Source organism: Halichoeres trimaculatus, unplaced genomic scaffold, assembly GCF_033239565.1.
Source record: "Halichoeres trimaculatus isolate MK-OKI-2021-1 unplaced genomic scaffold, fHalTri1.1 fHalTri1_scaffold_15, whole genome shotgun sequence".
Classification (NCBI taxonomy): Eukaryota; Metazoa; Chordata; class Actinopteri; order Labriformes; family Labridae; genus Halichoeres; species Halichoeres trimaculatus.
Genome location: NW_027437193.1, coordinates 566,000 through 589,864, shown reverse-complemented (window position 1 = coordinate 589,864; position 23,865 = coordinate 566,000). Strand labels below are relative to the sequence as shown.

The 23,865-nt window shown below is 46.9% G+C and overlaps 2 protein-coding genes and 1 long non-coding RNA gene across 6 annotated transcripts in view; 2 read left to right on the top strand and 1 right to left on the bottom strand.

Moving 5' to 3' along the window:
• The first annotated feature begins 820 nt into the window (after positions 1–820).
• On the top strand, positions 821–18,527 carry oc90 (otoconin 90). The gene is made up of 18 exons (XM_074688515.1): positions 821–868; positions 983–1,051; positions 2,457–2,631; positions 3,392–3,498; positions 3,986–4,117; positions 6,729–6,842; positions 7,148–7,200; positions 10,174–10,252; positions 10,388–10,531; positions 11,682–11,816; positions 12,624–12,836; positions 12,987–13,085; positions 13,164–13,335; positions 13,421–13,527; positions 13,685–13,952; positions 14,616–14,835; positions 17,878–17,997; positions 18,435–18,527. The coding sequence occupies exons 1-18, from the start codon at positions 826–828 to the stop codon at positions 18,525–18,527; spliced, it is 2,343 nt and encodes a 780-aa protein (XP_074544616.1). The 5' UTR covers positions 821–825.
• Positions 9,191–10,165, top strand: LOC141804668 (uncharacterized). Its single transcript, XR_012599648.1, has 3 exons — positions 9,191–9,510; positions 9,670–9,873; positions 10,067–10,165. It is a non-coding gene; the product is annotated as an uncharacterized LOC141804668 (long non-coding RNA).
• Positions 16,220–23,865, bottom strand: part of efr3a (EFR3 homolog A (S. cerevisiae)) — an 82,951-nt gene continuing 75,305 nt past the window's right edge. For 2 of the 4 annotated variants that reach the window (XM_074687955.1, XM_074687956.1), the window contains exon 24: positions 16,220–23,865. In XM_074687955.1, the coding sequence (XP_074544056.1) occupies positions 23,760–23,865 (106 nt within the window). In that variant the 3' untranslated portion in view covers positions 16,220–23,759. The other 2 variants (XR_012599617.1, XR_012599618.1) reach the window with 2 other exon arrangements.

Sequence of the window (23,865 nt, the reverse complement as noted above, 5' to 3'; positions counted from 1 at the left end):
CCCACTCTGAAACCAGACGTCAAAACCTGAACGCGGAGCCTCTGACGTCTCCACGAGCCGCTAACGTCTTCTAGAGCCAACATCGTCTTCACAACCTGCAAATGTCTAAACGAGCCGCCAACGCCGTCAGAAGCCGCTAACGCCATCAGAAGCCACTAACGCCATCAGAAGCCACTAACGCCATCAGAAGCCGCTAACGCCATCAGGGGCCGCTAACGCCATCAGAAGCCGCTAACGCCGTCAGGAGCTGCTAACGCCATCAGGGGCCGCTAACGCCATCAGAAGCCACTAACGCCATCAGAAGCCGCTAACGCCATCAGAAGCCACTAACGCCATCAGAAGCCGCTAACGCCATCAGGGGCCGCTAACGCCATCAGAAGCCGCTAACGCCGTCAGGAGCTGCTAACGCCATCAGAAGCCGCTAACGCCATCAGGTTTCTTAGAATGACCTGGGATTCACTTTGAGACCAGGTCCATGAGGAAAACACGTCCAGAGACGACCAGACACACCTACGGTAAGGTGATTTGACGTTTACACATTGATTGAAGGTTTTCTCCAGGTGTGAAGTGAGATTAAAGGGACATTACGCAGAGGAAATGAGAAAGGACAGAGAGAAGCAGCAGAGTGAGAAAGTTTTTATTCACATCACAGCTACTTTTCAACACTAGAAGCAGATTTCTGTTATTGGGTTTAGACCAATCAGAGTCAAGTATTTAACAATAAAAAAGGTTGGATGCTAAGCTAACAGTTCTGTTAGATTGTCTCTGCTTGGATGCTAACGCTGCTTGTGTGGTCTAATCTCTGCCCCTCCCCAGGAAGAAGTCATGTTCCTGATCTGGGTTTTGATGCTCTCTGCTGCCCCACATGGTGAGCTAACAGTAGCTTCAGATGCTAACAGCATTAGCATTGATGTTTCATGTGGTTGTGACGGTTTGTTCATGAGCTACGTCAGGATAATCTCTCCTCTGTCTCCGTCCTCAGCGCTCCTCTCCAGCCCCATCCTCTGCCCCAACCCCGAGGCCGGCGACCCGAGCAGGGATCACATGATCGGTGAGGACCAATCATCCTCTGCTAAGGGATAACGTCACATGACACACAGGGTGGTGAAATGAGCTGATTAAAGCGGGTCACTGGTCTGAGTCTGAGGATCAGGGACGCCGTGTGTCATGTGATGATGTCGTGGTGTGTGACGTGGTGTGTGTGCTCACAAAGGTCAAAGTGCTGAGGGGGTTCATTAACAGATTAATCTCTGGGTCCGTTTTCACTTTGGATTAATTAACAAGTATTAGCTTAGCCATATGCTAATCTGACATTTTGTTGTGCAGCTTGCCAGGAATAATGAGTCACTCAGCTCTGTTCGGACAGTTTTCTGCAGGCGTGAAGCTGACAAATAAAAAATAGAAAAACTAGAAACCTCAGTGATAGAGCCGACAATAAATTAACGAGTAAATCAAAGCTTAAAGCCAGGACTGAGGTTCAAAGACTGTTTCAAATGATGGTGCTGATTTTTGTAGTTTTGTGTAAGTTCTGTGTAGTTTTGACAAAGCACCACCATAAAGACCTGTTTCATGGTCCCGGCTGCTCCTCAGAAACATTGTTAAAGGGATATTTCACATTTTGGAAGTGGGGTTACTAAAGTCATTCTGATTTCCTGACAAAAGGGCTTTCTGATTTTCCAACTAACAGGCCCTCTGATTTTCTGAGTAACAGGCCTTCTGCTTTCTTGACTGAAAGGCTTTCTGATTTCCTGTGTAATGGGCCCTCTGATTCTCTGACCAACTAGCCGTCTTATTTCTGTCCAAAGAGCTTTCTGATTTCTTGACCAAAGGACTTTCTAGTTTTCTGACTAACAGGCCCTCTGACTTACTTCCTGTGCTGAGTTACGTCCTGTCCTGAGTTGTCTTATGATGGTGTCCTCTTGTAGCAGCATGTCGTGGCAGCTGTTAGGATCACCTTTTGAATCAGTGCTGAGCTGACTGACTCACAGTCTGTTTCCAGTACCAGTCAAAGTGACTGTGGCTCATTGACCCAGCTCCACAAACAGTGAAACCTCTCTTTAAAAACCTGAGGATGAACTCACAGCTTTCAGCTCCACTTCCTCTGGACCAGTTTGTGCAGAAATGAGGCGTCACACAGAAACAGCAGGGGGCGATAGCTGTCTTAGAGCAGGCTGCCTCTTCCTGAAGCTGTTGACATGGAGGTGGACTGGTCCACACGCTGTGATGTTCTGGGACACCCAGAGTCCTAATCAGATCTGTGGGTACATCTGCCGTGTGGAGAGCAGTGGCCTAAATCATTTTCTGCCCCGCGTGCTCCTCTGGACTCGTGTCCGCGGAGCGCGCCAACAGGATTATCTATGATTAAATCCCTCTGCCGTCTACCTGCGGGGCCAGGGGAAATCGAGTTGGACGAGGAGCTTTTAGGGTTGGTTCTCACTGTGTTTGTCTCCTTTCAGATTGCCTGGGCCCGCGCTTCACCTGGCTCCACTCCGTCTTCGATAATTTCCCCTCGCTGCTGAACTTCGCTCTGAAGCTGCGCTGTGCCACAGGGCTCTGTCCTCGTGATCTGGAAGATTACGGCTGCTCCTGCAGATACGTGGCTGCTGGAAACCCTGTGGATCCTCTGGATGTGTGAGTGGAGTCTCATCATCAGCGCGAGGGCTGAATCAAACCAGGACAGGAGAGGATTAGAGAAACCGTGTTTGGTTTTCTTCTTTTTCTGAATCCTGACCTTTTTACATTCTGAGATAAAATCAGGATTCTGAGGAAAAAAAGCTTCAACACTGAGTGACTTCCAGTCTTAAAATATGAAGCTCATATGGAAGTTCTAAAAAAACTGCAGTTCCTCAAATGGCCACTAGAGGCTGGCTGAAGAAGCACCAGAAACCACACACACTCATTCATAAAGCCGATGTTTGCAGCAGAGATAAACATGTTGACAGTCTGGTCCAGAACAGGCTGTAGAGCTTAGCAGAGCATCTATTTCCACTAAGCCTTTTGTTTCCAACCACAACAAGTTTTTGTTTGACCGGTGTAGAATTAGCATTAGCTGATAGCTAAAGGTAACGTCCGACCCCTTCTGCCCCTGCTGCGTCACTCGTCTGATCATAGAAAAAAGGTGAAAACTAAATCTTTACCTGAAAAAGGTAAGCTGCAAACCAGAGGCCTCCTCCTTTGGGTAAACATTGGTAAAAGGAAAAAAAAAGAGTATTTCTCATGTAGCCCAATGGAGATTCCTTTACTTTTTCGCACAGCCTCAAGTGGACGTTTAGAGAACTGCACTTTTTTTTTCCACCTCTGCATTAGCTCCATTTTTTTTACAACATTGGCACTTTTATCTCCTCTTTATGCTAAAGTGTCTCTCGTTATCCGTCTTCTTTATTTTCTGCAGCTGCTGTGAGACTCACAGACTGTGTTACCAGAGTGCTGCCCCCTGCAGGCAGGATCTGCCTCTGCTTCCAAACAACTTCACCTGCTCGGCAGCAAACAGCAGCTGTGGTAAGATTTACACACACATAAACACCGTCCTGTTCAAGCTAAAGAACTAGCATCAGTGTATTTTCAGTATGCTAGCTCCTATGCTAACTGCTCTGTGTAATCCAGGGGTTGTTGTGTTTAGCTAACGCCAGACTTTTTGATACTCGTCCATTAGATATTTTGAGTGATCAAGTACAGGAATTATTGTAAATTATCATCCCTAAAGCTAACCCATGCTAAGCTATTGTCTGCTAGCTGTAGCATGTTTTTGGGACAAACCTCAGTGTTTTTATTCAAACTCAGTCTGTAGCCGTTGTTTCCTCTACGTTTCTCTGGTGCATCAGTGAAGTTTCTCTTCATTTCTCTCGTCTTCTCTGTGGAAACCTGTTTTGATGTGATGAGTCTGACGAACAAAAGGACGAATCCAGACGAAGCAGTTTCCTGTTTTCTGTCTAACCGCTGTAATGTGGCGGCAGGTGTTAACCACGGCTCCTCCTGTGTGTCACAGATGCAGCTGATTGGTGTCAGCAGAGGTTTTGTGAGTGTGACGCGGCTGCTATCGACTGCATGACCCAGAGCTCGTACAGCTCGGCTCTCAGAGGCCTCACAGAGTCGAGCTGCTCGGCTCCAAATCGAACAGGTAACAAACTGAAACCAGCTCCTCTCCCCGTCGCCTGCACACAGGCTCAGACCCAGATCTGGATCTCACCGCTCTGTCTGTTTCAGATCTGCTCAGCAGCCTCGTCGACCCCACAGAGAACCTCACAGCCTTAGGTGAGTCCGAGCGACGCCATCGCCCGTCGACTCCTGCAGAGTCAGGGAGCAAATGTCCACCTCAGCTTTCTGCAGAGAGCGTGTCAGAGGCTGAGAGCTGGCTGTTACAGTGACGCCGTATCCAAGCCGCCGATCGATGGGCTGGAAAGGCTGAGTCACACCTGGACGGCTCTCAGCCAATTAAAACACTGACCTCCTGGCGGTTAATCCTGCAGCTCTCTGCCCACACACAGCCAGGATGAAGAAATAGCGGAGTGCAGAGAGCACCTTTGATCCGTCAGGTCCAAATATAGACGCTCTGTCCCAGCTGAGCTGCTCCCGTTCTCAGAAAGAAGAAGAAGTCTGACGTGTCGGAGCTGAAGCGTCGCCTCAGAGGGCGAGTGTGTGGAGCTGGGTGAAGGTTTCAGCGGCGTCCTGTAGCCTCTCCTGTTTGAGCTTTAGATCAGCTGACCTGTGACCAAGAGAGCAGAAGCTCCTCACCACAGCGTCACATGAATTCATCTGAAACAAAAAAACTACGACAGCCTGAGCAGTTTCCCTCTTTTTATCCAAGGCTTCTTCAACCATCCTGTAAATTCACAGAAAACGTCAGAAAATGTTGTATATGTCCTTTAAAATGTGATAATAAACAGGAAGCTGGTCAAGACTGAAGTGACATCTACAACAGATAAAGATATTTAAATCTGTCAATAATCGCCAACTAATGACGTTTATTCTCTTTATCGTGATTCACATGAATACGTGTGAATATTAGCTTGAATTAGCATGTTTTTGCCAATATTAGTCCACTCCCTGGTTACTAAGATCGTTATAACTGGGAAAACATCCCTTTAAATTATAGAACAGAATAGAATAGAATAGAATAGAATAGAATAGAATAGAGTAGAAAACACTTTATTCATCCCTGAGGGTAAATTCAGCAGTAGTCACAGCAGCAATCTAGAAAACAAAGTAAGAAAGTGTATAGAAAGTGCAAAAAGCTCCATAAGAAAATAGATGCTGACAGCTTGTCCATCATTGTCCACTCAGCCAGCCTCCACCTCCACAGGGTCCATGCCCAGTGTTAGCTCTGTTAGCCATGTCTGTGAACAGCATGATGCTACTCTGCCCTCTGGTATTCCCTCTGTTGCTGGGTTAGCACAGCTAGCTCGTCCATCTTATTGGAGATAGATCTTACGTTCCCAATAACGATGGATGGAAGGACAGGTCCATGTCGTCACTTCTTAGCTCACACCTAAGAACCAGCACGTCGTCCTCACCTCCTTCTCCTCAACTTGTGGGAAACATCTGGCCTAGCACCAGTTAGCATTGCCATGCTACAGGCTGCTAACAGCTGATTTCACATGTAAACAATGCAGCCATGGTTACATGTAGGATCTCCAGACAAACACAGGAGAAAAGTAGTAAAAATATCACTGAAGACACAAAAAGTTTGGTGTCCATGACCAACAAATGAGCCAAACAAAGTAATGATCCACTACAAATACAGAGATGATCCCTGATCAGTAACTCTTCAGAGCAACATCGCTTTAACAAACCACACCTCTCTGCAGTCACAGCCAGGTCGACTGAGAGCTACAAACGTGTTTTCCTCTAAATGAAGATAACTTCAACCTGTTAACTTGTTTAATCTGTGAATGTGTGATAATTCCTCCAGTGTTCATGAAGTCCACACAGGCTCTGAGCTCCACCGTCTTCTTCTGGAGCATATTTACAGACAGCGCTCATCCTGCACAGTGTCAGTGGGTCTAATCCTCGTCCTCTTCTCTGCAGATGTTCCCTCAGCAGGAAACAGCTCGACCGGCCAGCAGCTCTTCAGCCCAACCCTCCAGTCTGCAGGTAAAAGCCTCACACACACACTCAGCTCACACTCAGGTCCCTGCTGTGTCTCAGGAGTTATGGAGAGGTGAATTTGAGTCCCACACTCAGAGCGTTATGATGTAAGAGTCGTTGACAGTGGAGTTAGAGGAGTCAGGAGAAATCTGCAGATCTGTGGTGTGAACACAGCAGCAGAGACTGAAGATGGTTATATAAGCTGACGCTCCTCTGACAGTCACTCTGTGATCTGTGAGCTGTGAGCTCCACCAGGCTCCTGCAGAGTCTCACTGCACAGGAGGAGTCAGAGGAGGCGCAGAGCTGATGGTGGAGGAGCAGAAACACAGACATTAGGCTCATTCCTGACTCCATCTGTACATCAGAGACAAACATTAAATATCTGCTTTAAACAAACTCTGACTCCATCTTTACGTCAGAGACAAACATTAAATATCCGCTTTAAACAAACTCTGACTCCATCTTTACATCAGTGAAACATAAACAAACCCTGACTCCATCTTTACATCAGAGACAAACATTAAATATCCGCTTTAAACAAACTCTGACTCCACGCCGTGAGGGCGAGGACCTGACTTCCTCTCTGTCGGTGACTCACTCAGTTCACCGATGACGTCCTGAGAGCTGTCGTTGTGTCTGTCCAGCAGCCACGGACCTGTTAATGACCAGCAGGGCGGATAACCAGAGTGACACAGCGTGGATGGACGCTGACCTCAGCCCCCCACCGCCAGGAACGCGCCCCCTGCTGACGCCTGATGGTACGCTCTCTAATTGGACGGGAGGTCACAGGTTTGACACGGGGACGAGCAGAGGGCGAAGCTCGCTGCTTCACAGACAGATGGGTCTCCTTCACACACACACACACACACACACACACACACACACACACACACACACACACACACACACACACACATACACACACACACACACACACACACAGAGGGTTGTAAACCGTCTGTTCCTCAGTCTCGTCCTCTGTGTGGCGCCGTCTTCACAACTTCCTGAAATGAGTTCTGATGCTGCTCTTCCTGTTGTTCCTGTTGTTCTTGACTTTCTAAAGGTTTCATGGTCAACCTCTACCACCAAAAACTTTTAGAGTCTGACAAAGAAGTCGTTAGTGGAGCTTGATTCATTATCAGATTAAAGTTAAAGTAAAGTTTTCATGTAGAAGAATTAAGTCAAAGTTCAGTTTTTATCTGCAAAATCAAAGACAAAGTTTTTATAAACGAGGTTGAAAAAATTTAAATATATTTTGAAAATGCAATAGAGTAGAGCTTCCCAGTTCCAGCTGTTTGTTTAAGAAAGCCACAGTAAAGTTTAAAGGAAAAAAATTCAGGTTTGAGATCAAAGTCAGCGTCAAATTTCAACGTTGGAGTTCAGAGTTTAAGTAAAGTTTTTATTTATGAGATTACAGTTGGAGTGAAGCTTTAATATATGACATTAAAGTGAGAGCAAAGTCTTTATGAGACTAAAATTAAAGTAAAAACTGTTTAGTTTGATTTTAACTTATCTTTGGTTTTGTATTTGAAAGTAAAATCAAAGTAAAGAAGTAAAGTTTGGTTCTGTAGGAAACAAAAGTTAAAGTTGATTATTTAAGCAGTCGACTGAAGAGAAAACTTTTATGTTCAACGTTAAAGTTGAACTCCAGTTTTAATTTGTAAAATCAGCTTTATTAGAGTCTTAGCGACAGTTAGAGTCTAATTTAAGTTTTGAAGTATAAGACTATAGTGAGGGATAAATCTTTGATTATTAAAGTTGAGTTGTTTTATTTTTTTTAATTTTTCGATGTTAAAGTTGAAAATGAGGTGGATTAAAGTCTAGGTTTTTTATGTTGGGGATTACGGCTGAAATACACCAGGTCCGTCTCCTGTCCGTCTCTGCTCTGGATCAGGTAGTTTACCTTCAAGTGGAGCTGTCAGCTCACCCCGCTCTGCTGTGGTCTGACTGTGAGTCTGGACCAGGTCTCGGTGACCCCCCAGCATCCTGTGACACATCCACTTAGCGTAGAGAGGATGGAGCGGGACAGGAAGCAGAACACGGGAACTTCCTACAAACACTCAGGGACTTTCAAATTAAAACAAAACATGTCAAAACCTGTTGCCAACTTTTCAGACCCCTCTTCAAAAAGCAACTATGACATCATTTAGCAACTTCTAGCGACTCCTGGGGCGGCTGGTAGCAACTTCCTCATTGAGGAGCAGGAAACACTGGTCCAGACCTGATCGTTGTTATCTACAACAACAAACGGACTGAATGAGCAGAGCCAGACCAGGAGGCAACAGGTCTGAGGTTTTACAGCCCAGGATGGACCAGGAGAGGATCATCACTGGGGCGGGGGTCCAGGGACCTCCTGGTGTACTTCAGCCGTTAAAGTCAAAGTCAAGTCTTAACGTCTGAGATTCGTAGAATAAGAAATGAATTCAGCTTTGTTTTACATTAAGACCTCATTCTCAAAACCTTCTGTAACACTAATATGCTAAGATGCTAACACACTAACATGCTAGCACACTAACAGGCTAACATGTTAACAAACTAACAGGTTAACACACTAACAAGCTAACAAGCTAACACATTAACATGCTAACGCCCTAACACACTAACAGGCTTACCTGTAACAAGCTTAAACACTAACAGGTTAACACGCTAACAAGCTAACACACTAACAAGCTAACAAGCTAACACACTAACATGCTAACAAGATAACACACTAACAGGCTAACATGCTAACAAGCTTACACACTAACATGCTAACAAGCTAACTGGCTAACAAGCTAACACACTACCAGGCTAAAACGCTAACAAGCTAACAAGCTGACACACTAACAGGCTAACACGCCAACAAGCTAAGACACTAAATGCTAACAGGCTAACATACTAACATGCTAACAGGCTACCACGCTAACATGCTAACATGCTAACAGGCTAACAGGCTTGATTTGGACTAAGGGTGATGAGCTGATGAACTCTCAGGTTGGAGAAACGGTACTCTGAGGGTAACCTCCTCCTTCTTCTTCTTTGTGGTTTTTCTCCTCAGAGGAGGTGGAGGGAGGTGAAGGTGGAGCGGGGGAGGCGGAGGAGGAAGAGGAGTCACACTGGAGTTTCTTCTCCAAAGGTAAAAGTGTTTCATTACTCAGCCTGTGGTCTCCGTCTGCACGCGCTCAGTGAGATGAGCTGAGGGGCTCCTCTGCCAAACTCGTGTTTCTCCACCTGCTCATCGCCACGTTTGGCTCGGGCCGACCGCTCGGCGGCGTCCGCAGCTCCAGAATAATCAGCCGGTCTCCTGCTGCTCCCTGACTCACTTGGCTCAGACGTTTCTCAGGCTGTTTTTATTTGTCCCCGCGTCAGATCTGAGCCAGGCCGCAGCAGGAGGAGGACCGGGAGACGGGAACCAGACGGCCCACGCTCCGCCCACAGCCAGGCCCGGTGAGCCCAGAACGCTGCCTCCGTCACGCTGACGAGCGGAGCGGCCTCTGTATTTCTGTCATGTGTATAAACGGACGATTAGCTGTGACTCACCTGACGTCTGTCCAAACTTCACTCCTCTCCACGGAGAAACCAAACGTGTTTCTGTTTTTTCTTCAGGGTCACTGTGGCTCGCTCAGGACGCAGAATCTGACCACACCAAGCACGCCGCATCCAGCGCTGGAGACGCCAGCGAGGAGACACCGTCCACACCAGCAGCTCCACACACTGACTCCACACCAACCAGTCAGACTACAACCTCTCCAGGGACTACAAATCCCACAGAGCTGACACCGACCGGCTGGGCGGAGTCATCAGAGGAAGGTGGGTCAGAGAAACACGCTGTGTGCAGCGTTTCTCCATCGTCACTTTGTGTCTTTGATATTCAGACGAGACGGAGAAACACGATGTGTGAGAACGTTAAAAAACACCAACGAAGAAGAAGAACGGTTTAAAAACTACAAAATGATGCGTTAATAAACTCAGAGTAACTTGATGTTCCTCAACGTTCCTCCAGGTTCAGTTTCCGTCACGACGTGGTCGCCAGCGTCAGCACAGCTCCACATCAGCTCGTCAGAGAGAAAGTCAGCCACGTCCACAGCAGAGGAGGAGGAGGAGGAGGAGGAGGAGGAGGAGGAGGAGGAGGAGGAGGAGGAGGAGGAAGAGGGTGATGAAGGGGAGAAGACAGCATCAGAGGAGGAAGGTGAGCAGCTCCTTAAAGTCCGACTCAAACTTCCCGATCTGCTCATCAAGCCTCAAACCAGCGCTCCCTGACTCAGCGGGAGCCGGACTCAAACCACCCGGTCTTAAACCAGCGTCTGTTTCATTCTGTCCTCAGAACCTGAACCGACCCGGTTCACGACCACAACCAGCCCCACACCAACAACACAGACTCCAACGGCTCAGACCAGGGACGAGTCAGAGGAGGTGAGAGGAGGCTCAACGCCGTCTGCAGAGATGACGACATCATCTCCTCCAACAGGTCAGTGAGCTGCATGGTGTCGACCAATCAGGTGTCAGGAGGAGAGACAGTGTGTGTGTGTGGACCAATCAGGTGTCAGGAGGAGAGACAGTGGGTGTGTGTGGACCAATCAGGTGTCAGGAGGAGAGACAGTGGGTGTGTGTGGACCAATCATACAGCTCGTCTGTTGGCGCCTTTCACGGCGTCTTCTGACCGCGCTCATTCAGAGAATCCACCTCACATCCACCCAGAGACTAAACTCTCGTCACGGCTCTTAACGAGCGCAGAGCGTCCTGCTCTGATCACCTGTGACTCAGGTAAAACCTCTCCAGGTCAAACCCACGCACAGAGAGCTGTTTTGATTGGCTGACAGGTCCCTGATGTCAGATGAAAATCAAACAGGTCAGTGTCAGAGTTCCTCTTTCCTCTGCAGCTCTCAGGCGTCTGCAGACACACACTGAGGCTTTGACAGGTGTCTGACACCTGAGGGGGCGGAGCTTACTGCAACAGAAACAACCACAGCCTGAGCTCAGCTCCAGGAGGAGGAGGAGGAGGAGGAGGAGGAGGAGGAGGAGGAGAGAGAAGAACACCTCCTGCTGGTTCATTAAAGCTGGGTGTATTGGGCATCTGAGGGGCTCTGTGATCTGCAGGTGGAGTAGGGGTGGAGTAGGTCTGGTATATGTGGTGGGGAGGGTCGATGGAAAGTGGAGTTAGTGGAGTGGGTGGAGTGGGTGATGTTAGTGGAGTTGACGGCTTGTGGAGCCTGTGAAGGAGGCGGAGCAGGAGTTGTTGGGGTTGATGGAGCAGGTAGAGTAGGTGGAGCTGAGGGAGTGGGCACTTTTGATGGCACAGGTGGAGGTGGTGGAGCAGAAGGAGTGGGTGGAGCCAGTGGCACAGGTGGAGGTGGTGGAGCAGAGGGAGTGGGTGGAGCCAGTGGAGCAGGATGAGCAGGCAGATCAGGTGGAGTGTCTTGAGTGGATGGAGCAGGTGAAGTGGATGGTGTAGGTAGAATGGGTGGAGCAGGTGGAGAGGGTGAAGCGGATGGATCAGGTAGATCAGGTAGGTCAGGTGAAGCAGTTGGAGTGGGTGGAGTGGATGGAGTAGTTCAAACTAACGGCAAAGTTAAAACTTTCTTTTTAAAAATATGAAGTTTCAGGTTTTTCTCCTGCAGCTCCTGAAGCTACGAAGAGATCATCATCAACAGAGACCACCACCTCCTCCTCCACCACAGACCCCGACACGTCACAGGAGGAGCAGCTGAGAGCACAGACTCCTGCTGCTCCTCCTCCCAGCCTCCTGAACACAGGTGAGGCAGCTCTGCAGCTCTGCAGCTCTGCAGAGCTGCAGAGCTGCAGAGGACTCTGATTTCATGGCTGTTACTGATTAAATTAAAGGAACTCACCTTCAGGGAAGTGACTTTAAAGAGAGGGTACTCTGTGCTCACATATGTCTCATACTCTCAAAACGCTCCATCCCATAAATAGACTGAGAGATTAGTCCAAGATCCAGGAGACTTGATGAGGTCATGATGAGGTCTTGATGAGGTCATGATGAGGTCACGATGAGGTCATCACATGAGGATTTTCCAACTAATTAATGACAAATAGGAGGGGTTGGCCTGTAAACTGAAGTCTGCCAGCTCTACCCCCTGACAGGCCTCCAGAGGGCTGGCCAATCAGAGTGAAGGGGGTTTCTGGAACAGGAAGCCTTAAAGAGACAGCAGCTAAAAGGAAGTGTTTTTATTTTATTGTATTTTATTTTCATTTTTTATTTTTTATTTATTTACTCATTTATTTATTGTTTATTATTATTATTATTATTATTATTATTATTATTATTATTATTATTATTATTATTATCTCTTTTTGTAAATTATAATGACAATGTAAATAAATGGTTTAAAAAAAAAAGGAAGTGTTTCAAACAGGGGTTAAAAAAAGGTTTTCTAAAACACCAGAGAAGAATAGGGATATATTTAAGCTTTAAATCATGTAGAAATACTGCAGGAGAAGAAAAGCACAATACCCCCTCTTTAATGTTACCAGAGACCCCCTCTTTAATGTTACCAGAGACCCCCTCTTTAAGGTTTTATAACCAGCTTTAATTGCTTCAGGACGATCTACAACCTCTCCAACACCAGCCAGACCAGTCACAGTCTTAAAACCCAGATCAGAGCTCGAAACGCCGAAGAGAACCACGTCAGAACCAGACCTCACCACCCCAGAGCCAGAGTCTGAGGAGGGGGGTCAGGAGGAGCCGGATCCAGGAAAACCTCCGTGTGAGGAGGGACGGCCAGGAGACAGCTCGCAGGAAGGAGACGCTGACGGTAGAGTTTGATTCCAACGCCTCAGAAACAACAGAAGCTGAGAGCGCCCTGACAGAGTGTGTGTGTGTGTGTGTGTGTGTGTGTGTGTGTGTGTGTGTGTGTGTGTGTGTGTGTGTGTGTGTGTGTGTGTGTGTGTGTGTGTGTCTGCAGACCCAGGACTGGCTCAGAAGAGGGCGGTGCCGTTCTTCGCCTGGTCCCTGCTGGAGTCCGTGGGGCTGACGGACGTCCAGGTGCAGATGGACAGCACAGGTGAGCAGAGCGCTCTCCGTTAGAGAGAGGCGCCGTTTTCAGAGCACGCCATCACTTCCTGTTTCCTCCATCGCTCAGAGTGCAGCCGCTCCTTCACCGTGTACGGCGGTGATGGGCGGGCGCGGTGGGAGCTGCCGGCTCTGGGGGAGATGCTGCACTGCCTGACGGGACGCTGCCCCCACGAGTACGAGATGTACGGCTGCTACTGCGGGCAGGAGGGCGGGGGGCGCCCCCAGGACCAGCTGGACAGGTGAGCCGCCACGGGAGTGACCAGGAGGGGAGGGGTTAGTCCATCAGCTGATCCTCTGACTCCTCCCCCGTCTCCTCCTCCTCAGGTGTTGTTTCTTCCATCACTGCTGCCTGAAGCAGATCGGCGCCATGGGCTGCAGGTCAGACAGGAAGCTCAACGCCCAGGTGACCTGCGAGGGCGGGAAACCTCGATGTAAGTACACGCCACGCACCTTCTAGCTCTGAGGGTTTCTGAAGACCAGGTTCAGGATCCCAGGACCCTCCTCTGACCTCCTCTGACCTCCTCTGACCTCCTCTGACCTCCTCTGACCTCCTCTGACCTCCTCTGACCCCTCCCGTCTCCTCCTCAGGTCAGGGCGTGTCTGTGTGCGACAAGCTGCAGTGTGTGTGTGACAAAGCCACCGCCGAGTGTATGTCAGCCGCTCGCTTTAACCACACGCTGCCGCCGCCGCAGTGCCACGGGCCCCAGCCTGCGTGTCGGCGAGCCAGCAGGCCCCCCAAACCACGGGTCTCCTCCCAGTCCAGTGAGGAGAGCCAGGAGGCGCAGAGGACAGAGAGTCCACATGAGGAGCAGGAGACACACGCCAACACACAGACCCCCCCACAGACAGCCCACAGGTGAGTCATCAGTCCACAGGTGAGACATCAGTCCACAGGTGAGAGGTCAGTCCACAGGTGAGACATCAGTCCACAGGTGAGACATCAGTCCACAGGTGAGAGATCAGTCCACAGGTGAGAGATCAGTCCACAGGTGAGAGATCAGTCCACAGGTGAGACATCAGTCCACAGGTGAGACATCAGTCCACAGGTGAGAGGTCAGTCCACAGGTGAGACATCAGTCCACAGGTGAGAGATCAGTCCACAGGTGAGAGATCAGCTGACAGGTGAGGGATCAGTCCACAGGTGAGGGATCAGTCCACAGGTGAGGGATCAGTCCACAGGTGAGGGATCAGTCCACAGGTGAGAGATCAGTCCACAGGTGAGAGATCAGTCCACAGGTGAGACATCAGTCCACAGGTGAGACATCAGTCCACAGGTGAGGGATCAGTCCACAGGTGAGGGATCAGTCCACAGGTGAGACATCAGTCCACAGGTGAGAGATCAGTCCACAGGTGAGACGTCAGTCCACAGGTGAGGGATCAGTCCACAGGTGAGGGATCAGCTGACAGGTTTTGTGGAGCTGACCTGAGGATGTTCTTTAGTTCTGGACCCAGACTCGTGTTCAGTCCAGACCCTTAAAGCTGGATCTGTGGGACCTTAACGTTCTCTGTCTGTCTGCAGTGGGGAGCAGAGCCTGGACCTGAAGGATGAAGAGAAGTCTACACCGTCTCCTCCTCCTCCTCCTCCTCCTCCTCTTTCCAGTGAGGAGAGCAGTGAGACTCCAAGAGGGATTCAAACTCACAACCTGAGGCCAAGCACCGGGCAAAACCAAAAACCTGAACCAGCACTGAGACCAGGAGGAAGACCAGGAGGACCAGGGAGACCAGGAGGATCAGGGGGGGTGAAAGGTGAAAAGAAGGAGGAGGAGGAAGAAGAAGGTGAAGGGAAGGAAGGAGAGGAAGAGGAGGGAGCAGAGGAAGAGGAAGAGGAGGAGGAAGGAGCAGAGGAGGAGGGGAACTAGTTTGGATGTTTCTTCTCCTCCTCAAATTAAGGTCATGACTTTAACTTCAGGCTCAGTGTTCCTCACAGAGCTGTGGACCTGAACCACTCCTCAGATTAAAGCTGCTGATCCTCAGATTAAAGCTGAACGATTCCTCGGATTAAAGCTACAGATCCTCAGATTAAAGCTGCTGACCCTCAGATTAAAGCTACAGATCCTCAGATTAAAGCTACAGATCCTCAGATTAAAGCTACAGATCCTCAGATTAAAGCTACAGATCCTCAGATTAAAGCTGCTGACCCTCAGATTAAAGCTGATCCTCAGATTTAAGCTGTTGATCCTCAGATTAAAGCTGCAGATTCTCAGATTAAAGCTGATCCTCAGATTAAAGCTGTTGATCCTCAGATTAAAGCTGCAGATCCTCAGATTAAAGCTGTTGATCCTCAGATTAAAGCTGCAGATCCTCAGATTAAAGCTGTTGATCCTCAGATTAAAGCTGTTGACCCTCAGATTAAAGCTGCCGATCTTGATCCATTTTCATTTACACTTGAAATGATTTGTTTCCTCAGGATGTGATAATTTAATCCAGATTAATTTAATCTGTTACAATAAAGTTTTTTCCCTTTCTAAAAGAGGCTTTGTCTTTTTTCACCATCACAGGATCAAAGTTCAGCCTGATCCTCATCCTCCACCTTCATCCTCCTGTCTCCAAGAACCACTCATTTTCTTTCCTATTTCTCAGATCATTTCTCTTTATTTATTTCTCTTTTTTTCCATTTATCTCTCTTTTCTGTCTTGTAGCAATCTTTTGTCTTTCATCCTTTTTCTCTTTTCCTTTTTCTCTCTCTTTCTCTTTCCTTTGTTTCTTTCTTTTTCTTTTTTCATTTCTAATCTTACTCCTCACTCATCTCTTCCTTTCTCCTTCTGTATTTGTGGCTCCTCTTTATGTCTCTCTTCCTTGATATTCTTTTTTCGTGTTTTCACCCTTTCTTCTTTTTTACCTTTTCCTTTTATTTTTCTTTCTTTCTTTTTTCTTCTTAAAACATCTTTATTTCCTTCTTTTTGTCTCTCTTTTCATTCTCTTTCCCTTTCTCTCACATTTCTTTTCCATTATTTTCACTTACTTTGTTTCCTCAGTGATGACCTCAGGTTGATGATCTCAGGTTGATGATCTCAGAGCGCTCTGAGAGGAGATGGAGAACGAAGGAAACAGGAAGTGTTCGTCTGTCGTTCTTCAACAGAAGAAAAACTCAGAGAAACTCAGAGAAACTCAGACGCCGTCATCTCTCCATAGAAACACTTTATTTAATTCTCCAACATTAATCTGAACAAACACTTTACTGAAACACAGACTGAAACAGAGCTCCTGAGGAGGTCCTGAGGAGGTCCTGAGGAGGTCCTGAGGAGGTCCTGAGGAGGTCCTGAGGAGGTCCTGAGGAGCTGCTGAGGAGCTGCTCAGACTGGACCAGAGGAGTTAAAGGTTTGAGCTGTTTTGTGTCAGATTTCTGACCCAGTCTGATGAGGTTTGGTGAATCTGAGAGCGAAATGTGAAAACCTGTTTCTGAAAAGCTCAGCTCTGATGGTCGGTCAAACTTTTCGCCAACAAAAAATAAATAATTCTGGGAAAAAAACTGATGGAAGAAAAAAAAAAGAAAATCATGACATTTTTGTGACAATGAAATTATTTCTTCTCCTTGAAGTTTTTTATCTTTTTAACATTTGTCAACTTCTGAGGAAAAACTTGACGTCCAAGTTCCAACTTTTCACATTACAGAGCCAGAAGTTGAAAAAGGAAGTAAAGGAAGTATTTCCATGAAGTGAAGTCGACAAACACTGAGCTTCTTTTCAGGGTTAAAAAGTTTGAAGTTGGATCATTATGGTAAATAAATCGCTGATAACTGATCCATCAAACCTTCAACCAACCATCAGACAAAACAGGAAACAGTTTTTTCTCTGGACCACATCAACAGCAGAACCTCAGCGCCCCCTAGTGGTTAAAATCATCACTGTGATCAAAACAAAGCCGAGCTTTAGCGGTTTGGACAGCGTAGCGTCCGTCCCTCTGAAGGCTGAACACAGACGTGACGACTTCTGTCCCTGAAACCGGCACAGAAACAAACCGCTGCAGACGCCGTCATCAGACGCCGTCATTAGACGCTGTCATCAGACGCTCGCCACTCCGTTTGTTCCTTCATCTGAGGGATTACCAGTGGAAATAATCCCTCTCAAACAGTGAGGAGTTCACTTTCTGATCCACGTCCACGGTTTCGGAACGAGCTGCAGTCACTGTTTGACAGGGACCAGTTCCACAGCCTCCAAACCTGAGCGTCTGACGGTCGGTTCGTACCAAACCTGAGCGTCTGACGATCAGCTCGTACCAAACCTGAGCGTCTGACGATCAGCTCGTACCAAACCTGAGCGTCTGACGATCAGCTCGTACCAAACCTGAGCGTCTGACGATCAGCTCGTACCAAACCTGAGCGTCTGACGATCGGCTCGTACCAAACCTGAGCGTCTGACGATCAGCTCGTACCAAACCTGAGCGTCTGACGATCAGCTCGTACCAAACCTGAGCGTCTGACGAGCTCGTACCAAACGAGGCTCTGCAGGCTCTAAAACCGGGTCCACAGAGACCAAAGTGCAAACAGGAAGTTGCATTGCTTTAACTTTTCAACATTCTGATACCATTCATCCTCAGCATATTTGAAATGACAGAGCAGATTGTTCAATAACAAACATCATGACTCAGATAAGAACTGCACAATCCCATTGAAACCCTGAACCGTCAGAGTAAACGACGAAACTGGAGAAAGAATCCAGCACAGTTTGTTTTTCATGACCATAAATCTCTAAATCTCTACCAGGCAACGATTCAACGATGCATGATGCATAAAATGTACAAAAATATATGATATACTGCTGTAATGACACATTCATTTAAAGGAAGTGATCAGGCCTTCCAGAAACATCCAGACCAGCCGCTCGCCCTCAGACCTCCCTCCATCCGTGGCGTCTCCGGGCGCCGCCGGCTCGTCTGAGACGCGTCAGGAGGAAAGTTTCAGGGTGAACGACTCGTGTTGGTGCAGATTATGTTTCAGCATATTTCCCCCAGAGTCCCCTTAAAGGTTGAAGATGCGATATTAAGATATCATGCAGTTAGTTCTTGTAATGCACGTCGAGCTAAGACGCTAAAGCTAAGGCGCTAAAGCTAAGACGCTAAAGCTAAGACTTTACGCGGTAAATTAACAGATTGCATCAGTTTCATGAGCCATCGGAGCAGATCTTCTCTCAGAGTTTCCTCTGAAGCTTCTCCGATCGCAAGTTTGGACTTTAAACTCTTAAACACTGAATAAAAACTGACGCTTCGTCCTCTCTGACGGCCGTTTGCAGCGTGAAACGAGCAACGCGACACGACGAGAGCAGAAGACGACGACACAGACTTCAGTCACAGCAGCTGTGGAGACTGATCTGATCCAAAGTGCTTTTCGTTTCTCCTCCAGCTGGTCACTGGTTTCTCCAGAGCCGCTCTGACGTCCAAAGATGGTGGTCGCCATAATGTCAATGCCCAGAAACAGGCGAGAGGGCGGAGCTAAGATGAGCCACAACGTACGACTCTGTCTTTTGAATATCCAGCCATTAAAAACTCTTTTCTATTCCAGGCTTTAACACATTTATTTCTGCTGCAAACTTTTAATTCACCACAGGTGTTAATGGGGTTTTCTTTACTTTTGAAGCCAGCCTCTAGTGGACGTTTGAGGAATTGCAGCTTCTGCACTTACTGCCAAAAACACACAAATCAGAAAAACGTATCTCAGACTTCGTTTGTGCTACATTCATCTGACAAATCCAGAAAACACGACTAATTTATAAGATTTTAGAAGCCAAAAAGTGACGTCTGAGTTGTTGACTGCAGTTCTTCGACTGTCCACCAGAGGCTGGCAGCAGAAGCAAAGGGACTCCCATTGACAGCCATGTTGAAATATAAGAACACTGGTACAGAAACGTTTTTGGCTGAATTGCTCAGAGAGCTGTGTGCATATTTACATAATTGTGGTCGTGGTTGTTTACAAAGTTTACAAAAATGATGTCACTTCCTGGTTCAAAACACTCCCTGAACCAGCACCAATCATCTGTTTCTCAAAAGTCTCAGTTTCACTAAAAATAGCACATTACAGAGGAGTTTCAATTTGGCTTACCTCTGCATTATGGACCCAAACAGATGGTCCTGGGGAGTCTCAGTTTCACTGTTAATAGTAAGCATCACAGATGCTTCTTTTCAGGTTTCCCATGAATCTGATTCTGGCTAGTCTTAGTTTGATTGTTAATATCAGGCTTCCCAGAGGTTCAAATTGACTCACTTAAGTATAAGTTTGTCTCTGGCTAGTCTGAGTTTCTCTGTAAATGATAACAGGAAAACCTTCTGCTGGCTTATAACAGGGTTAAAAACCTGTTTATGGTAGGTCTCACTTTGCCTGTAAACACTAAGTTACACAGAGGGCCGTGGTATAAACCCAACAAGTCTGTTTTACATGAGTCTCAGTTTCACTGTTAATTGTAAATAAAACAGAAGCTACTGTCCAGTGTTTCATTAATGGGTGGGAAAATCTGTCTGTGGCTAGTCTCAGTTTGATTGTGAACAGTGAGTTACACAGAGGTTTGACCCTGTGTGCTCCAGCAGTATGAACCCAATACATCTGTGTCTGAGGAGTCTCAGTTTCTCTGTTGATAGTATCATTGATAGTGGACCAATAACTCTGAGTTTTGCAGTGAATAGTAACTGACATGTAGGGTTGACCTGAATAACTTTAACGTTATGAATCCCCCAAAAAACTGTATCTAGTGAGTCTCAGTTTCACTGTAAATTGTGAATAACAGAGAGGCGTCAGACCTGGTTGTGTGGCTGTTTGCAGGAGGCCTCACAGCTCATCTTGGCTCCACCCTCGTCAGTTTCTTAGCATAACAGAAACCAGTTGCTGACACTAAGCAGGAGAATCATGTGATAAATAAACTGTTAAATCAAAACACGGTGGAAATGAGGCCAGAAGCTGCTCAACCAGGAATTAAATCTGAGTTTTAAAAGTCGTTAAAATGAATCTGTCTCATGTTAGTGATTTCCTTTAGCGCAGGACAACTTAAAGGTACAAACACACCCGAAACTTTCATATCAACATTCAAAGCATCCCACAGAAACAACATCAAAAATCTACCGTTCTCCTTGACTTTCTCTCATCCAATCATCGACCGTTTAACTTCAAAACACGCTGGGAGAAAGACTTCATCTCTCTCCGCTAACGAACCGCTGGATGAGTCCAATCTGTGGAGGATAAACTCCAAGTCCAGACCTTCAAAGATAACCCTGCAGCCGAGTTAACGATGTTCTCCTCACAGCTGCTCAGGCTGAGTCTTTGCTTCCTGCTCTGAGCTCAGATCAGAGGAAACGCTGATAACCATCTGTTATTACACATCACAGCTGCAGCTCCATCAGATACGAAGGATCTCATTCCAAAAACGCCTCCTGCACCTCTCCCGGAAACAAAACGTGGCCTCGCGGTGCCTGCAGCAGGAGCGTGGATGATTAAACCCTGCAGAGCGCCACCGCTTTGTATCAGGAGGAGGGGATCAGTCCGTCTCACAGAGGAGGATCCCTCCCCACATGAACGCCACGACATCACGCTGCGAGAGCTCCTCAGGGAGCAGGGAGGGAAGGGCTCGTTTCTTTGGCAATAAAACACGCCTGGTCTCTCGTGAGGAAGCTGCCGTCAAAGCTACGAGGAGTAAAAGCTGCTGGTTGAGATGTGACACTTTAGCGATTATGTGCGGCACATCAGAAATGTTTTACAGTCGATAGCGCTGGTGGAAATCTGAGCTGATCAGCTGCAGACGTACATTCAGGATCACAAAGTAAGAGCGCTTAAAGATCACCGAAAAAACACAAACGCATCGTCAAACCTTTCAAGTCTACGCGAGCGACTCCGCTCCGAGGACGGGCTCAGGAGGACACCAGGAGACAGACGGACAGGTCACGTGCTCACTGCAAGGGCAGTTTCCTGTCAACATCAACATGCTAGCTTTGGTTAGCTGTTAGCAAACCCAGCAGCAGTCATCGTCTGATGCTAACGGGCTAAAAGGCTAACTTTTCAGTAATTCCAGCATAGCTAGTGGTTAGCATGGACGAAGCTTCTGTTTCCTGTTCAGCATTAAAAAATGCTCATCGATAAATCCCAGATGGAGCACCGTTTCATCTGCTCCTGGTGAGTCTCAGATTCACTGTAAATGATAAGTACCACAGAGGCTTCTCCCACACAAATCTGTTTCTGGCTAGTCTTAGTTTCACTGTTAATACTGAGTTTAACACCTTTGTTTAGTTGTAAATAAACACAGAAGCTTCACTCTGGATTGCTTAACATGTGAATCTATTTCAGGTGAGTCTGGGTTTCACTGTAAGTAAAGGTCAAAGTCTTTTCTCTTGCTAGCTAACTAATAATAAACCTAAAAACTGTTTCCTGGTGAGTCTCAGTTTCTCTGTAAATGGAAAGTAACATAGTTTTGAACTGGGTTACTTCTGCACTTTTATCCCCATGACTATGTTCTTGGCTGGTCTCAGTTTTACTGTAAATATAAAGAAGCACAGGTGCTTCTCTTATGGTTTTTTATACATAGTTGACCCATGAAAAACTGTCTGGCTAGTCTCAGTTTGATTGTAAATAAAAGATACAAAGAAGTTAAACCTAACTTGCTTCAGCTTTATGAATCTCTAAAAATCTGTTTCTTGTCATTCTCAGTTTCACTGTAAACAGGAAGTAAAACAGATGCTTCCCTTCAGCTTTTACAATGTTTTTAAGAATGGATTTTTGTTCAGTCTCAGTTTGATTGTTAATAATACTTTAGACAGAGGTGTGACCTGGCTTGAACACCAAAATCTGTATTCAGCGAGTCTCAGGTTCACTGTAAATAATAAGTAACACAGAAGCTTCTCTCACACATATCTGTTTCTGGCTAGTCTTAGTTTCGCTGTTATTACTGAGTTTAACACCTTTGGTTAGTTGTTAATGATAACAGCTTCACTCTGAATTACTTAACATGTAACTCTTTTTCAGGTGAGTCTGAGTTTCACTGTAAGCGATAGGTCAAAGTCTTTGCTCTTGGTAACTAATAATGATAGCTTCTGGTGAGTCTCAGTTTCTCTGTAATTGGAAAGTGACAGAGGTTTGACCTGGGTTACTTCTGCATTTTATGTTCTTGGCTAGTCTTAGTTTTACTGTAAATATTAAGCAGCACAGATGCTTCTCTTATGGTTTTTTATACATAACATGAAAAACTGTCTGGCTAGTCTCAGTTTGATTGTAAATAAAACGATACAAAGAAGTTATACCTAACTTGTTTCAGCTTTATGAAGCTCTAAAAATCTGTTTCTTGTCATTCTCAGTTTCACTGTAAACAGGAAGTAAAACAGATGCTTCCCTTCAGCTTTTACAATGTTTTTAAGAATGGATTTTTGTTCAGTCTCAGTTTGATTGTTAATAATACTTTAGACAGAGGTGTGACCTGGCTTGAACACCAAAATCTGTATTCAGCGAGTCTCAGTTTCACTGTAAATGGCAAGTAAGTTTTTTTTTTCTATGTCCATTATTTATGACAGAAGTTTCTAAGCTGAACAAAGGGGGCGCCATGCTGGAAAAACTGACTCAGCTCCGCTACAAAGGATCCAAAATTAGCTCCTAGCTTACTTGCTAACAGCTGAAACACCACTACCCGCTGTCAGTCGACTCAGACGTGCCCTCAACCCAGCAAATAAATGAAAGCATGGCTGGGAATGGAGCTTCCTTGGCTTCTACAGCTAGCCCCAAGTGGCCACTAGAGGAACTGCAGCCTCTGCACTTCTTCACTGGTGTAAACACCAGAAGTTTCCACTGGGTCAGGAAGCAGCTTTGAGCAGACTCAGGTCCAGACAGGTTTGATCAACTGAAGCGAACACAGACACTGAGCGAGTCTTTCCTCTGAACGGCGTGAAATAAACTCCCTCTGACCAAAGTTTCGCTCTTTTCTCTCGCAGACATGAAACTGAGCCTGTTGTTGACGTCACGAAGCTTCTCTACCAAAAACAGCACAGACTGAGCAGAGAGGACAGGCAGAAAGAGGCATGCTGCACGGAGCCTAACGTTATTCTGCTTTAACACCGCGGATGTCTCAGGCACCCAGCCGGCGGCTAACACTGTGTACATCTCTACCTATGTGTGATTGCACTGACCCCTAGTGGTCGACGAGGAAACAGATACTTGTTTAAAGGCAGAAGCTGGAGCAGCGCGGCTGAAACGAGCGTTTTTCTACGAGAGTTTTCAAACGATCTAAAGAAGTGAAGCTTCGAGGACAGACTGGAGTCATGCTGAGAAGCAACGTCACATTCAGCATCTATGAGACCTCAAACTGAAAGCTGTGTGTGTGTGTGTGTGTGAGTGTGTGTGTGTGTGTGTGCGTTTGTTCACGGTGACTCGTGTTGTTCTGGTTTCAGGGATGTGAGAGGAGCAAACAAACGGCAGCCAATCAGAGCTGCTGCTGCAGAGGAGGAGCTAATCGAAGCAGATCGGAGGTTTTCAGGGGAAATGCTGGTTCTCCAGGAGTCTGGATCTGGAGATAAAGTCACATTCAGTTTGATCTGAAGATGATTTGCTGCATTTGTTTCTCCGCTCAGCGTCCCTGTCACCTTTGTGCTAATCCAGATCAAGTGAAAGGAGTACAGACGTGATTGTGTTGTTCTTTCTACGCTTTACGTTAAGTTACGTTGAGCTATTTGTATCGAGTGCGTGGTGTCTGTGTCCACGCCGTGGTCAGTAGACACACAGATCAGGGAACTTCATCTCGTAGACGGGGACCGACTGGTGCTGGGTGTGTCCCGCTGAGATGGAAACCACTCCGGACGGGCTGGGTGGAGGC